We start from the raw sequence: 16,907 nt of genomic DNA, 5'->3' as shown, positions 1-16,907 counted from the left end.
CTACAGGGGGCGGTACTGTGAGGCACCAATAGGAAAGACTACAAGGGGCGGTACTATGAGGCACCAATAGGTAAGACTATGAGGGGTGGTCCTGTGAGGCACCAATAGGTAAGACTACAAGGGGCGGTACTGTGAGGCACCAATAGGTAAGTCTACAAGGGACGGTACTGTGAGGCACCAATAGGTAAGACTATGAGGGGTGGTCCTGTGAGGCACCAATAGGTAAGACTACAAGGGGTGGTCCTGTGAGGCACCAATAGGAAGGACTACAAGGGGCGGTACTGTGAGGCACCAATAGGTAAGACTATGAGGGGTGGTCCTGTGAGGCACCAATAGGTAAGACTACAAGGGGCGGTACTGTGAGGCACCAATAGGTAAGTCTACAAGGGACGGTACTGTGAGGCACCAATAGGTAAGACTATGAGGGGTGGTCCTGTGAGGCACCAATAGGTAAGACTACAAGGGGTGGTCCTGTGAGGCACCAATAGGTAAGACTACAAGGGACGGTACTGTGAGGCACCAATATGTAAGACTATGAGGGGTGGTCCTGTGAGGCACCAATAGGTTAGACTACAAGGGACGGTACTGTGAGACTCCAATAGGTAAGACTACAAGGGGCGGTACTGTGAGACATAACTAGATAAGACTACAAGGGGCAATACTGTGAGGCACCAATAGGTGAGACTACAAGGGGTGGTCCTGTGAGACTCCAATAGGTAAGACTACAAAGGGTGTTGCTGTGAGGCACCAATAGGTAAGACTACAAGGGACGGTACTGTGAGACATAACTAGGTAAGACTACAAGGGGTGGTCCTGTGAGACTCCAATAGGTAAGACTACAAGGGACGGTACTGTGAGACATAACTAGGTAAGACTACAAGGGGTGATCTTGTGAGGCACCAATAGGTAAGACTACAAGGGGTGGTCTTGTGAGACTCCAATAGGTAAGACTACAAGGGGTGGTACTGTGAGACTCCAATAGGTAAGACTACAAGGGGACGGTACTGTGAGACTCCAATAGGTAAGACTACAAGGGGACGGTACTGTGAGACTCCAATAGGTAAGACTACAAGGGACGGTACTGTGAGACATAACTAGGACAGAAACTACAAGGGGTGGTCATGTGAGACTCCAATAGGTAAGACTACAAGGGACGGTACTGTGAGACATAACTAGGTAAGACTACAAGGGGTGGTCTTGTGAGACTCCAATAGGTAAGACTACAAGGGACGGTACTGTGAGACATAACTAGGTAAGACTACAAGGGGTGGTCCTGTGAGACTCCAATAGGTAAGACTACAAGGGACGGTACTGTGAGACATAACTAGGTAAGACTACAAGGGGTGATCTTGTGAGGCACCAATAGGTAAGACTACAAGGGGTGGTCTTGTGAGACTCCAATAGGTAAGACTACAAAGGGTGTTGCTGTGAGGCACCAATAGGTAAGACTACAAGGGACGGTACTGTGAGACATAACTAGGTAAGACTACAAGGGGTGGTCCTGTGAGACTCCAATAGGTAAGACTACAAGGGACGGTACTGTGAGACATAACTAGGTAAGACTACAAGGGGTGATCTTGTGAGGCACCAATAGGTAAGACTACAAGGGGTGGTCTTGTGAGACTCCAATAGGTAAGACTACAAGGGGTGGTACTGTGAGACTCCAATAGGTAAGACTACAAGGGGACGGTACTGTGAGACTCCAATAGGTAAGACTACAAGGGGACGGTACTGTGAGACTCCAATAGGTAAGACTACAAGGGACGGTACTGTGAGACATAACTAGGACAGAAACTACAAGGGGTGGTCATGTGAGACTCCAATAGGTAAGACTACAAGGGACGGTACTGTGAGACATAACTAGGTAAGACTACAAGGGGTGGTCTTGTGAGACTCCAATAGGTAAGACTACAAGGGACGGTACTGTGAGACATAACTAGGTAAGACTACAAGGGGTGGTCCTGTGAGACTCCAATAGGTAAGACTACAAGGGACGGTACTGTGAGACATAACTAGGTAAGACTACAAGGGGTGGTCTTGTGAGACTCCAATAGGTAAGACTACAAGGGACGGTACTGTGAGACATAACTAGGTAAGACTACAAGGGGTGGTCTTGTGAGACTCCAATAGGTAAGACTACAAGGGGCGGTACTGTGAGACATAACTAGGTAAGACTACAAGGGGTGGTCTTGTGAGGCACCAATAGGTAAGACTACAAGGGGTAGTCCTGTGAGGCACCAATAGGTAAGACTACAAGGGACGGTACTGTGAGACTCCAATAGGTAAGACTACAAGGGGCGGTACTGTGAGGCTCCAATAGGTAAGACTACAAGGGGTAGTCCTGTGAGGCACCAATAGGTAAGACTACAAGGGGTGGTCTTGTGAGACTCCAATAGGTAAGACTACAAGGGGCGGTACTGTGAGACATAACTAGGTAAGACTACAAGGGGTGGTCTTGTGAGGCACCAATAGGTAAGACTACAAGGGGTAGTCCTGTGAGGCACCAATAGGTAAGACTACAAGGGACGGTACTGTGAGGCACCAATAGGTAAGACTACAAGGGACGGTACTGTGAGACTCCAATAGGTAAGACTACAAGGGACGGTACTGTGAGACATAACTAGGACAGAAACTACAAGGGGTGGTCCTGTGAGACTCCAATAGGTAAGACTACAAGGGACGGTACTGTGAGACATAACTAGGTAAGACTACAAGGGGTGGTCTTGTGAGACTCCAATAGGTAAGACTACAAGGGGCGGTACTGTGAGACATAACTAGGTAAGACTACAAGGGGTGGTCTTGTGAGGCACCAATAGGTAAGACTACAAGGGGCGGTACTGTGAGGCACCAATAGGTAAGACTACAAGGGGTGGTCCTGTGAGACTCCAATAGGTAAGACTACAAGGGGCGGTACTGTGAGACTCCAATAGGTAAGACTACAAGGGGCGGTACTGTGAGACTCCAATAGGTAAGACTACAGGGGGCGGTACTGTGAGGCACCAATAGGTAAGACTACAAGGGGCGGTACTGTGAGACTCCAATAGGTAAGACTACAAGGGGCGGTACTGTGAGACATAACTAGGTAAGACTACAAGGGGCGATACTGTACAAATATTCTATTCTATCTGTAGACACATATGAAGAACCGAAGAACCGTCACATTGAATGACGCCAGCTCTTTGTTGTGTTTCAGTTCATGGTAACTGGGGCGATTGGTCTTCATGGTCATCCTGCTCTGTGACCTGTGACGGAGGTGAAAGATCAAGGTCAAGGAAATGTGACGATCCGGCACCAGAGCCTGGTCTAGGAAAACCATGTCGCGGATCATCCGTTGAGAAATCTGTCTGCAACATCAACGCATGCCCAGGTAACATGCTATTTCCGACTTTGAAATAATACATTTGTCATCTATCCACTGCAGTTCACACGCGTCAGTGTACTCCTGTAATCACCCTTTGAGATGTCTACGAGCATATACATTTAACCTTATTGTCACATTCTGTTAGCGGATTATATATCCTCCTTAATGTGTGCCAAATATCGGAATCGTTTACAAGAGAAAAACTTTCGAAACACAAAATTACGGATGACTCCTGTCCCGGGTTACTAAAGTATGAGTGTTTGGTGAAGGAATTTCTTGGACGCGGACAGATAGTCGAGTTTAATCAAATCGATGTTCGAGTGGGCTATTCTGTGTTTTACCCACTAGCATATTAAGAACGAATAAACTTAGATACTCGAATAGAATTTCGAAAATGACAAAGAATCTTCACTGAGGTCAACCTATACTTGTCAAAGCCCACGCGCATAAGTATCAGGTGGTCTGAATGTGTGTAACCCAAATGACGTGGACCACTGTTTCGGACTGTCAAACACTGGTTTGCATGGTCCAGACTCGAACATTTCCAGGCCGCTGTGATATATTTGGACTATATTTATTCATTCATTCATTCATTCATTCATTCATTCATTCATTCATTCCACAGAATGCAAGCAGTCGCAGCTAACAGTCAGTAATGGCGTCAGCGTGACCTGCAGCAACGTGTCTGAAGATAAAGGATTCATGAACTGCTCCGTGTCATGTGACCAGGGTCTGGTGTTCCAGGAAGAGCCGCCATCTTATACTTGCCAAGAGGAATTATGGGTACCAGGGAGGAAAACCATTTCTTGCGTGGGTAGGTTCCAAATGTTGAAAAGTGTTTTGAATTTAAGCATGTTTATAGCTTAAACATGTTTAAAATATAAACACGTTTAAACATTGTTCAGAAGTTAAATACTTTAGAATTTAAACACGTTTAAACATGATTAGAAATTAAATATGTTTAAATAAAGTGCGTATCATTAGGCAATAAGTCAAATATCGATAAGATGTATATTGAAATTAGATCTGCAACTCAGGCACTTGCATAACACTAATGCCACCAGGACTTACAACGAACTTGGTACAATATCAGGGGCGGTCGTGTAGCCTAGTGGTTAAAGCGTTCGCTCGTCACGCCGAAGACCCGGGTTCGAATCTCGAAATAGGTACAATGTGTGAAGCCCATTGCTGGTGTCCCCCGCCGTGATATTGCTGGAATATTGCTAAAAGCGGCGTAAAACCAAACTCACTCACTCACTCACTGGTACAATATCAACATAATCATGGACAAATATACCAGGCTAGGTTAATGGTGAGTTGGAAACTTGACACCTATGACGACAACAGTCTCTGTAGCACAGGTGGTAACGTGAAGAACCACCAACAAAGAGATTTCGTAATCCGCTGAGGTACAGAAAGTGTTGTGTTAATAAATGTGATGTTGCTGTGTGACTCGTTGTACGTCTCTCATACAGGAAAGGGAAGCTGACAATGAAAGTAAACCTTCGATCGACCCCTAACTTATTTAGTTATCTATCCCACCCCAATTCTTCTGCATCCAACTCGTTCAGCAACCAATGCTTGCCGTAAAAGGCGACTACCGGGATCGGGCTCGCTGACTTGGTTGATGCATGTCATCGTATCCCAATTGTGTAGATCGATGCTCATGATGTCAATCACTGGATTGTCTGGTCCAGACTCGATTATTCATATAGCTTTGATATTGCTGAATGCGGCGTTAATCAACAAACAAACATACGAACGAACGATAAACTTCTATATCCCCATTAAACGCGAAAACATCCCCCTTTTGAGATTATCTACAATGAAGGTACAGGCAATTCAATTCAGAATGTGTAAGTATGTACGTCAGTTTCTCGGTATTCATGTCCACTCCAGGCAGTGAAGTAGACGGGTATGTATTTAGACTTCCAGATCCCAGACAACGTGGCGTTAGACTACGCCGTTCCCTACAAGACACGGGTCGGCCTCAACATGGCTGCCGATCTCGACGCGATCCAAAACAAGGTGTCTGACTGTGCGTCCCAGACTTCCTGTGTCCAGAAAGAGGCTTGCCAGTATGCTGTTACCATGGAGACATGTCACCGTGAAGCCGGAGGATGTGCGAATATTCCAGAAGGATACATTGCCACAACTAAATTCACCGTCGACGTCGTCGCCAGTAACTGGAGCGGTGAGTCACGCATGTTGTAGTATTACACAAGCTGCCATATTCGTTTTTATAATCATACAATGCATATATGTATATATCATGTCAGTTGAATAATTATTCATTTCCGTGAGATACCACATATAAAAAAATGCATGTATACAGCATGTCGTAACGAACTAGCCTAATCAAGAATTCCGAGAAAAAAATAACAGATAATTCTGATTCTACCAAGAATTTGGAAAATACTGAATTCGGATTACTCAGTAAGTTGTTTCAAACCACAAAAGGTTCCACTGGACTTTTGTAGTCAGTTAACTCCCTTGCCTTTGAAAGATGTCGCGGAATCTGATGTAGTTCTTGCTTGCTTGTGGCTGGGTATTTGGGAATAATGAGATGTATAGTTTAACTTACAAAATGCAGAGATGCGGTAGTACAATTTTCAAAGCATATGTGGCAATACATTTTAGGCAGAAAACAAGATGGAATCCAAAGTAAGTTTAGTGCGGTTACATCTATAGATAGCCTAGCTCAAAATTGAAATACGATATGTTTATCTCCTAATTTAATCATTATCCCCGACTCACGTGTAGTTGCACTGGAGCCCATCCAATTCCACATTAACAAAAACCAATTGAATTTCGAAGGAAGAACAAGCACCCCAACTAAAATATTCTAATCTTATAGTGCAAGTCTTTGTAGATTTGGATAGATGTGACATCGTTAATGCAAGTATCGTATTCAAAACATCGAACGCGGCGTGTAAATAAGGTTTATTTGCACTTTTGTTCTGTCTGTCAATTTCAAAGGCAGAAACGAAAATACAGCGGAGGCCGAGCCTTTATGTAGAGGAAATCCCCTCCAAAATTACAGACTTGATCGCAAAAGCCCGTCCCTCCTTCGCACCCTAACAGGCAAGCCTCCGTTCGACCCTAACAGGCTGCACATGTTCTCGGCAAAGCTAACCTATCCTTCACCCTTTTTAACCCTTAAACATTCCCCTTTTCACAATTGACAATGACCATTTGTACGCTATACTTCCCTTCGAATGAGTAAATTTAAAGGATTGAAATATACTCCTCTTTCTTTCAACAACGGAAATGTGCTAAGGCCATTTATATCACAAATTGAGGTCAATATTCGGTGTCAAAACGAAACGCAAAACACGCTATATTTTCAATTGCGTTTTTTGTTCGTGTTACGGTACTCATCTCATTTATTTTATTGAAAGATGTTTCTTTGTTTAAACTATTGAATGATCTGTGGGTGAAATGATGAAGCATAGTACTTACCTCGTTCCCCTTTGGGATATCGTGAGCGCAAATCGATCATAACTTCCGATATGTTCGACTCTGACAGTGACACTAGTTTACGAGTTGTCATGGAATGTGAATGTTTCTCGGAAGATGACTTGGTGATTTCTGAAGGAATACATGTGAACCCCTACATGTCTGAACCTGTGATCGACATTAGCGACGAAAATAATCAGGATCATCCTCATCCTGACGCGTGTATTACAAGTGACTGCAAAACACAGATTCGTTCGTTTGTTTAGTTTAGTTTCTCCAAATCACAATTTCCCGTTGCAGGCTACATGATGATGTAAGACAAATCTATCACTATTTTCCACGATACTTGCACTTTAAGAATGTAAATTGTAATACCATGAATGGCAACGTTTCTTCTTTCAGCTTTAATATCCAAGAACAACCAGGCCGCGGCTTGGTCCACCTTGAACAATACCTTTAATGAACTGGGAGAGATCTACGACGACTGTTTCCTGGTTCAGCTGACCGATGGTCAAGTGAAACCTGGAACCTCTGTCGTGGACAGTGACCTGACTTGTCCTGTGGGATCAGTTCCAGATCAAGGCTATTGCAGTGAGTTGCAACATTGTGGCATGGTAGTTTGAAGTGAGTTATCAGTGTTTCGCTTCTTAGCAAGACATGAAGACTCTTCTCCTGAATCCTCCTGAATCCTTTTTACAGTTCTTCTCAACTGTATATTTTGCAACCAGAAACCAGGTATAATAATATGGCATTCATCTGTATAACGAAGCATGCAATCTACTCCATTTGACGCTGATGATAGTAGGAAGGACAAGGGAGATCAGTTAGGAAATGAGTTTTTTAAAAGTAGTCTTCGTTTCTTTTTAAAGATGGTTTTGGGTGACACTATGCATCTGTCCAAGGGGCTAAAATTATTCATTTCTCATCCCTGGTATATATTTTAGCTGCATGTGCCACAAGTGTGGTGTATGAAAGATAACACGACCAAAGGTCCCCGGGTAAGAATAGGTCCCACCAACCTATGCAGCGACTCAGTGGATTGGGTGGTCAGCATCCGTGACTTGATTGATTGCATGTCACCGTATCCCGACAGCGTGAATCGTTGCTCATAACATCAGTCACTGGGTTGAATGGTTCTCAATTATTTACAGGCCGCCATCATATAGCTGAAGTTTTGTAAAGGGTGGCGTTAAAGGACAAACTAAACATAACCCGTAGTATGTCTTGCTTCCTACTGGGGGTCACGGGAGGCCCAGTCGTCTAAGGCGCCGCGATTCGCTGTGCAGAGTTGCGTCCCTTGGGCACGCCAGAAACCTATGATTGTGGGTTCGAATCACGGTTCGCCCCGATTATGTTTCTAGGTTTGTCAGCACCATACCTGTGCTCGTGGGTTTCACTGAAGTGGTAAACGTCTGAGACCTGCATCACTTCGGGCTTTCCTCCCACATTAAGCTGACACGCCGTGATATAACTGGAATACTGTTACAAGCGGCGGTAAACCCAACTCACTCACTCACTCTTTCACTCACTGCTTCCTATTGGAGGGACCCGTTCATTGTACGTTGCATATTTCAGGTGCATCACGCTCAGTGACCGTGTGACCATGCCCATGCATATGTGTGGTATATATGTTGTATATTTCAGGTACTTGCGCCCCGGGCACAATGTTCGACAACGACACGTGCACCCAGTGTGTGCGAGGATGGTACCAGGAGGACTCGGGGAAGTTTGAATGCGACATGTGCCGAGCTGCTTACAACACGAAATACATGGGGTCGAGCTTCAAGTCGGAATGCCTAGGTAACGCTGTGGTTAAACTTTGTGAAATTTTAATTAACCGGAAGCATTCTTTAAATCTCAAATAGTCAGTTACAGAGGCCACATCTCAGTTAAACGGCTTGTCGTTTTCATGGACAAAGATCAGCCAGAAAGTCATGTCGGTGAACCTTCACTGACCTCTAGATCCACTCACGACATGTGAGCCCTGGAGATATAGAGGATGTCAGGAAGGTTTTAAAGAGTAACTCGCATGTATTAGTTGTTCGATCACAATACATAAGGGTACGTGATGCCACCCCCATCATCACTGACCCCATGCTTGGTCACATCACTGACCTGATCACTGGTCACATCACTAGCCCCATCACTGGCCTCATCACTGGTCGCATCACTGACCCCATGACTGGTCACATCACTGACCTCATCACTGGTCACATCACTAGCCCCATCACTGACCTCATCACTGGCCACATCACTAGCCCCATCACTGGTCACATCATATCACATCTTACAATTGCAGCTCCCCCTGCTGATGCCTTCATGCTTCTCACTGACCCCATCACTGGACACATCTGGTCAGTCAACATGTCCGACTTCACACCCAAGGCTGTGGCTCTGCCGGACAACGTGAGACTGGGGTCATCTGGATACGACCCGGTCACGAACCACATCTTCTATGCTGACAAAAACAGACCTGCAATACACAGTGTTGGGCCCACGCACAGCAAGACGTACATCAAGCTCAACTGGGGTGGGTACATGAACCTGGCATCAAGTCGTTGATATTCACAGAAGGGTATACAAGTTATTTAAATCCGTCAGCCATTCTCTTTTGTGAAGATATAAAAAATTAAAAATTAAAGGACGTCATAACAAAAGAACGAACCTCAGGGGATCGCCAACTTCAGGTGACACGGTCGGCCCAGTTGTCCGGGGCACCACAATTCGCTGTGCTGGGTTGCGTTCCTTAGGTGTGCTAAGGATTTAGGATAGTTGATTCTAACCCCAGTTACACCCTCGTTAGTTACCATGGATGTCAGCACCATATTCTTGCCAAAATGGTTAACGCATCGACTGGCATCACATCAGGCTTTCATCAAGCTGTCACTTCTTAGTCTGAGGGACATTCTGTTTAAAACAGCGTTAAACAGCATTTTACATGCAGACACTGACACTAATCATTGAAGAGGACAACGACGCCGAATGATCCAACATTGGCACCGTTCTACAGATACATTGGATTTTTAAATTCAAATAAATGTATTATGCTAAATAAAATAGCTGGCTACATGTAATTGAAGGATATAACGAGGCCAGCTACTCGGGACTACGTTCTCAAGATCTGAACTCGTCAGTTTTAACTTTCTGCTTTTGTTTCAGCTGCGACTGTTGACGGCTTGGCGATAGATCCCGTATCGGGACTCATATTCTACACCGACAGGGGCAATGACGTTATCGGAGTGGTAACCATAGCAACCAAACATCATAAAATCATCATACAGGAAAATACCCACATGCCTCGACACATAGAGGTGGATCCTGTCAACGGGTAGGTTAATATCTTCATGACTTTACACTTCGTTGTCTGTCTGCAGATGACCAGACAATGGTACGTGTAACGTTGAAAGGAAGTCTGATGGGGAATCTAATTTCTTTGTTTACAGAGCCACCTGTTTAATTATTCAACTGGCGTCTCAATTTCTCTTTTGAATCTGAAAATTAGTTCAGTGCAGTACGTGCATACGTAGACCTTTGACCCTTCCCCACATCCCCCCCCAAAACATATAATATATATATATATATATATATATACATATATATATATATATATATGTATATATATATATATATATATAAGTTATTTTTCCTTTAAATGGATGTTTAATTAAAAGAGTGGTTTTAAGCTATTTTTGAATCAATTTATTTTATTTCTACCACCCATCCTATGATAAATAAATACGCAGACCACATAATCTCTAAAAGCAGCTTTGTAGCCACAGATGAGAAACCACTAAGCTGTCAAGGGGAGAATACTCTGTTGGTAAGGGAAGACAACGCTTGGTTTCCTCTAGAAGGATTTTCTTTCGGAACAGATATGTGTGTTTGTTTGTTTGTTTAATGCTGCACTATTCAAGCTGTATGACAGCGGTCTGTAAATAATCGAGTCTGGACCTGCGACTTCCAGTGATGGATATCATGAGCATCGGTCCACGCAATTGGGATACGATGACATGCAACAACCAAGTCAGCGAGCCTGACCACTCGATTCCGCTAGTCGCCTCTTACAAACAGGAGTGGCTGAAAGCGAATTCTGAACCGGGTCTTCACGGATCAGAACAGATATGAATATATTGTATATGTGTTTCACCAGTGCTGGTGAGGTGTAATATTAACAGTTTGATAAGGTAGACCAGCAGAAGAAATTAAACATCTGAAAAAATTATTATTGCAATCTCATGAGGACCGACCACTTGGAGGCGTGTTTGTCGGAGACAGTTTATTATGTCGGGCGCTGCGTCAAGACCTACAATTATGTTCTCTGAAACGAGAAGTGGACAAAGTTATATTTTTATTACAACACAGACGTTCGGGGTATCCAGAATGTGTCCAACATATTTTTGTTGTTGTTTAACTCAACTCTCGGTAATATTCCAGCTATATGACGGCCTGTAAATATTTGAGTCTGGATCAGGCCACCTAGAGATTGATATCGTGAACAACAATCCTCTTCGTCGGGGTCAATCACACGTTATTCCAAGAAATTGTGTCCAAAGTAAAAGCAGTTGTCACACCTTCTTGTGACTTGTGACATAGCGGGAATGTTCGCATCACAATGTATGACAAGATTAACATAATGACATCTTATTTACACTTTTAACAGAGTGATGTACTGGATAGACTGGGGAAAGGACAACAAGATAGAGCGAGCCAACTACGACGGATCTGACCGACGGGTGCTGGTCAAGTCCGTGTGGCCAGAGGGACTGTCCCTGGACAGAGAAGGTTTAAGCTGTTGTATTTTTTAAAAAAGCAACGATGTTTCTTTTAAACCTTGTACGATCGTCCGATATGTATGATATACTTTGACTGTTGAAACACGGCGGCGTGGTAGTAATTTCATGAATATAATTAAAATTCGTGTAAAGCAATCACGGCTAATGTGCCTTAAAGTTTGTAGATTGATAAACGTCCCAAGAAGCACTGGTCCGACATGTGGAGTTTAATACTCTTGCTGTCTGGGCATTCAGACAAGTATACAATAACTGTAAAGAAATGCGGTGGTTTAGGTAAAGCAAGAACAAGTAGGACGACCTCAACAGAATTTCCTTGTCTCTTCCAGACTCAAGGACATATACTTTATGATACAAACGCGCCCATTCCGTTCTCGTTCCCTCGGCTTCAGCAGCCTATTCTCATCCTCTTTTCATCGCTTTGAAATTAAGAGATTTGAGGGTTCCGTTAGAGAAATATTTCTGGATTATACATAACTTAATGTTTCTGGGACTATATGCTCCTGTACTTTCACGTTCAGCCGGAAGATTGTACTGGGGCGACGCCGGGTCCAAGACTGTGAAAGTGATGGACGTGGATGGAGGCAACATGGCCACCCTCCTCACGACGACCCACCACCTCTCCGCCATCACCGTGTTCCAAGACTACCTCTTCTACTCAGCCATCAAGCCCAATTCAAGGTACTGTGTTTCCTCACATGTGAGCCGGCTGCTTTATTGATGTAAGTTTACTTTGTGATATGTCCTGTACAACAGACAGGCTCTTATTGGAGGCCCGTCCCGCTGTCTGTGACGAGAAGGGGGTTGTCGGCTTTAATTTAACCAACACTACTACCTCTCTCTTGAATGATATCTGTTTTCGTTTTATATTCAAAAGAATATATTGGAAATGAAAAGATTCGGAGTGATAAAATATTTTCGGTGGTACTTTGGAAATCTTCATGGCAGTCACTTATTAATGACTTTTTAGTAATATAAAAAGTTTCAGATACGACACAGGGTGTTGATTCAACAATATCCTGTACTTCAATATTTTGACCTCAAACGCAGGGGGGTAGATCTCACTGGTTGATGCATAAAACAAGGACCCATCTGCACAATGTTAGGGGATGCAGGGAAGCGCCAGTGGTTAAAACGTCACACAGTAGACCCAGGATCGAGATGTGTCCAATGTGATCAGCCCATTCAGGGTTCTCTCCCTGAGCTGGATGGAATAATACCAATTATCACAGTACTAAGCAGAGTAAAGCCTCACTTACTCACTCATTCACTAACTCACTCACTCACTTTTCATCCTCCTTTACTGCCCAAACTCCCTCAAGTCACCCCGATTAATACTAATACATGTTGGTTTCAATGTAAATTATTCTCCAGTACATTTTCTTAGCTGTGTGTGTTTGGTTACCAGCATATCAAACACATGTATATGATCATACTCTCTGCCTGCAGCTCTGTGATCAGAGTCAACACTGACGGTTCAGGCAGGGGTGAGACCGAGTTACCTCCCTTCCGCTATCTCTCGGATCTCCACGCACACCGGAAGAGTGATTACAAATTGGGTAATTGTTCCGTTATTATTCAAACGTAAGCTCAGCAAATTAAATATAAGAATGTCACGAGCTTAGACGAAGTTGATATGGAGTAATCAATCTAACGGGATCGGGTGGTCAGGCTCGCTGACTTGTTTGATGCATGTCATCGTATCCCAATTGTGTGGATCGATGCTCATGATGTCAAACACTGGATTGTTTGGTCCAGATTCGATTATTTACAGACCGACGTCAAATAGCTTTAATATTGCTGAGAGCGGCGTTAAACAACAAAGAAACCAACTTAATCTTAGAGATAGTGAAATCTAGGATGACTACATAACTTTGCTACAGCTCCCTATTTAGAAACACTCCTACACTCCGCTTAACCTGAGGGGGCAAGTATTCAATCCTTTACTCGAAGGATGGACCTTGTCAATGCACCATAGTTTCTTGGTACTGCAGGGTTAATGTTTCATTTCAACAAGGGGCAGTCGGGTAGCCTAGTGGTTAAAGCGTTCGCTCGTCACGCCGAAGATCCGGGTTCGATTCCCGACATGGGTACAATGTGTGAAGCCCATTTCTGGTGTCCACCGCCGTGATATTGCTGGAATATTGCTAAAAGCGGCGTAAAACCAAACTCACTCACTCTCTGCTCACTCATTTCAACAAGGCTGGTTGTGTTTATCGTTTCCAGTAACTAACGGATGTTCGAAGAACAATGGCGGATGTACTTTCATGTGCTTTCCTCGACCCGATGGCAAGAGAGTCTGCGCATGTCCGGAAGAATACATGATGGAGGAAAATGAGATTGACTGCAAGAAAAGTAAGGTGTAAACAGTGACGTGGTTATTTATATTAACATGACGTAAACAAAGTTTTCAAAATATTATAGGATGTACGTTGTGACTTGGTTGTTTCCGACGGCATGGGACGTTGCTCATAATATTAACCACTGGTTTGTCAGGAACATGCCATTCGAATATTTACGACACAATAGTACAGATACCGGGTTCAATTTGCCGTATCTTTACAGAGGTCAGTAAGTCGTTCTGGTGGGATGTGTGGATGCGGCCTCGACGACGGAGAGAAGCGAGACACGTGCTGCGACTGCGTCATGAGGACTAGGACCACGGCATATTAGGAAGTGACGTCAACAATGGAAAACAAACACGCTAGACCACGCAGTATTATAAGAGTTCTTAGTGCTATTTGGACACAACGGTGGTGAGAGGGCAAACCACGAGTTATTCTACCGGTGTGCTAGGAGACAATGCCCTATGTAATAAGTGTAAGACAGGACATTGTACACTAGCAGCTCTGTCTGTGATGTTTCTTCAAATTGAGTGTGCTCATTCGGTAGTTACTCCTTTTATCCTATCAACAGTATTAGGGAAGATAGGATTACATATTATTTTCCATGATCGATGATGATTGTGTATCTGAAGAATGGATGTACAGTAAAGTACGGTTATAACGAACTCAAAGGGACTACTAACTTTAGTTCGTTTTAACCGTAGTTCGTTATAAGCATATATACAGCATAACTACAGAAAATAGTCTGGACCAAAAAAGTAAGTTCGTTATATCCGTCAGTTCGTTATAAGCGTGTTCGTTATAACCGTAGTTTACTGCACGTGTCTTTAGTCGTACCTGTATCGAGTCCTGGAGATCATGTAACTATTCAGAGGCGGATCCAAGATTTTGAAAAGGGGGGTACCAAGGGCGCATGCGTCTGGATCTACCATTGAATAATAACCCTCGTTGTTATAACAACTCATGTAAAAAGATTTGCATTCATTTTAGCCGTTATATCATGACATTATTTGCAAAGGGCAGCCATTTTCGCATGAATGTGGCTCGTTCACATTTGTGGTATATATTAATTCACAAAATCATTGAAACTTGTTGTTTAGCATTTATTTTTCTGTCAATAGAAGTGCATACACCATATGACCTTGAACGTGTGAATCATAATATCACTTGGGATTATGCACATAACGATAACGAAGTCGTATCGATCTTGCTGATCTTTTTTTAGGGACCGCGAAAACAAAATATGCATTAACAATGAGGACGTGTTTTACTTACGTCTCTACCGCTTACATATACATTGAAACCTCGTTAATCCGAACCCACCTAATCCAGAAACCGCGTATCCCGGGCCTGAAAGAATGACGATATATTGTAAAGATTATAACTAATCATCAATGATTTGTAAATCCGACCGATCACATTGAGTACGATACAGTCTGGATTAAAGGGGGTTCGCTGTACCTGGGCGGCAAACCACAAACTTGTTTCTTCCCCAAAACACTTCCGTCAAGCTGAACTGTTTACCGGCCAATTGTAAAGTATTGGATCTAAATGAAAACTGTTCTCAAGGAACGTTTAAATGACCTATGTAAGTATACCTATATGCATGGCCTCAGTGTTCTTTGTCAATTAAGTTTAAAGTCCGAAAAGAGCATTTCTTGAGAAAAAATACAAACATAATGATTTTCAAAATAAGTATATTTGCCAAATTACTATATATTTTACCAATGTGTGAAGCCTATTTCAGATGACCCACGCCATGATATTGCTGGAATATTGTTAAAAGCGGCGTAAAACCATACTCACTCACTTACTCACTCATATATTTTACTTTTGCCAGAATATGGATAGTTCATCAGTGACACAAACAAAAATGAATTGTTTTGAACTATGTGTGATGCTTGTCAACTTGTGCCATTCGAATAAACTGTTTTTATAGTCATAGACTTGTTCCTGCATGTCCTTGCGCTGTGTCATATTACTGTGTGCATATTCTCAACCCATGTACCCCGCCGTGATATTGCTGGAATATTGTTAAAAGCGGCGTAAAACCATACTCACTAACTAACTCACTCATATATTTTACTATTGCCAGAATATGGATAGTTTATCAGTGACGCAAACAAAAATGAATTGTTTTGAACTATGTGTGATGCTTGTCAACTTGTGCTATTCGAATAAACTGTTTTCATAGTCATAGACTTGTTCCTGTATGTCCTTGCGCTGTGTCATATTACTGTGTGCATAATCTCAACCCATCAGTCATACATACGTCAGACCTCAGGTCAGAACTCGCAGTTAAATATACCCTGGGAAAAGGTCCAGGTCCAATCCATTTTGATTGCAGTATGTTATTAGTGACCAAGCCAAAATACACGAGGAAAAGCTCCTACATATACTGCTCTTAAGAAACTAAAGAACCTCAGATTCTTTCATATTGCTTTTGTTAGTTTGTCATTGCCAAATATGTTAAGGAACACCCGATTTTTTCATAGTACTATCAATAATCTGTCGGGTGTTCCATAACTTCTTTGAAGTAGTATAGTATGTGTATTCCTTGGGATTGTCTCAAAGACTAGGAGGGTGCACGGGTTGACCAGTCGTCTAAGGCGCCGCGATTCGCTGTGCAGAGTTGCGTCCCTTGGGCACACCAGAAACATATGATTGTGGGTTCGAATCCCGGTTCGCTCTGATTATGTTCCTAGGTTTGTCAGCACCGTACCCGTGCTCGTGGGTTTCACCGAAGTGGTAAACGTCTGAGACCTGCATCAATTCGTGCTTTCCTCCCTTATTAAGCTGACACGCCGCGATATAAATGAAATATTGTTGAAGGCGGCGTTTAACCCAACTCACTCAAACACTGGGACAGGTCACATAAAGCGAAGTAGCAAGGTAGCAATAATTCCTGGAAACCATTTACTATATGTTGGATAAGGCACTTTCTTTTCATGG

General features: G+C 43.2%; 1 protein-coding gene across 1 annotated transcript in view; it reads left to right on the top strand.

Moving 5' to 3' along the window:
- Nucleotides 1–16,152, top strand: part of LOC124115024 — a 40,645-nt gene extending 24,493 nt beyond the window's left edge. The window contains exons 18-29 of the mRNA XM_046475822.2: nucleotides 3,194–3,367; nucleotides 3,987–4,175; nucleotides 5,289–5,555; nucleotides 7,223–7,411; nucleotides 8,465–8,620; nucleotides 9,120–9,350; nucleotides 9,980–10,148; nucleotides 11,481–11,602; nucleotides 12,132–12,291; nucleotides 13,060–13,169; nucleotides 13,837–13,965; nucleotides 14,176–16,152. Coding sequence (XP_046331778.2) covers nucleotides 3,194–3,367; nucleotides 3,987–4,175; nucleotides 5,289–5,555; nucleotides 7,223–7,411; nucleotides 8,465–8,620; nucleotides 9,120–9,350; nucleotides 9,980–10,148; nucleotides 11,481–11,602; nucleotides 12,132–12,291; nucleotides 13,060–13,169; nucleotides 13,837–13,965; nucleotides 14,176–14,267 — 1,988 coding nt within the window. The 3' untranslated portion in view covers nucleotides 14,268–16,152. The remainder of the gene's footprint in view (nucleotides 1–3,193; nucleotides 3,368–3,986; nucleotides 4,176–5,288; nucleotides 5,556–7,222; nucleotides 7,412–8,464; nucleotides 8,621–9,119; nucleotides 9,351–9,979; nucleotides 10,149–11,480; nucleotides 11,603–12,131; nucleotides 12,292–13,059; nucleotides 13,170–13,836; nucleotides 13,966–14,175) is intronic.
- Nucleotides 16,153–16,907: the final 755 nt, after the last annotated feature.

This window comes from Haliotis rufescens, unplaced genomic scaffold (genome assembly GCF_023055435.1).
Source record: "Haliotis rufescens isolate VD_foot unplaced genomic scaffold, xgHalRufe1.0.p SCAF_7, whole genome shotgun sequence".
Classification (NCBI taxonomy): Eukaryota; Metazoa; Mollusca; class Gastropoda; order Lepetellida; family Haliotidae; genus Haliotis; species Haliotis rufescens.
The sequence above is the reverse complement of the archived record's forward strand: the minus strand, read 5'-3'. Positions and strand labels throughout refer to the sequence as shown.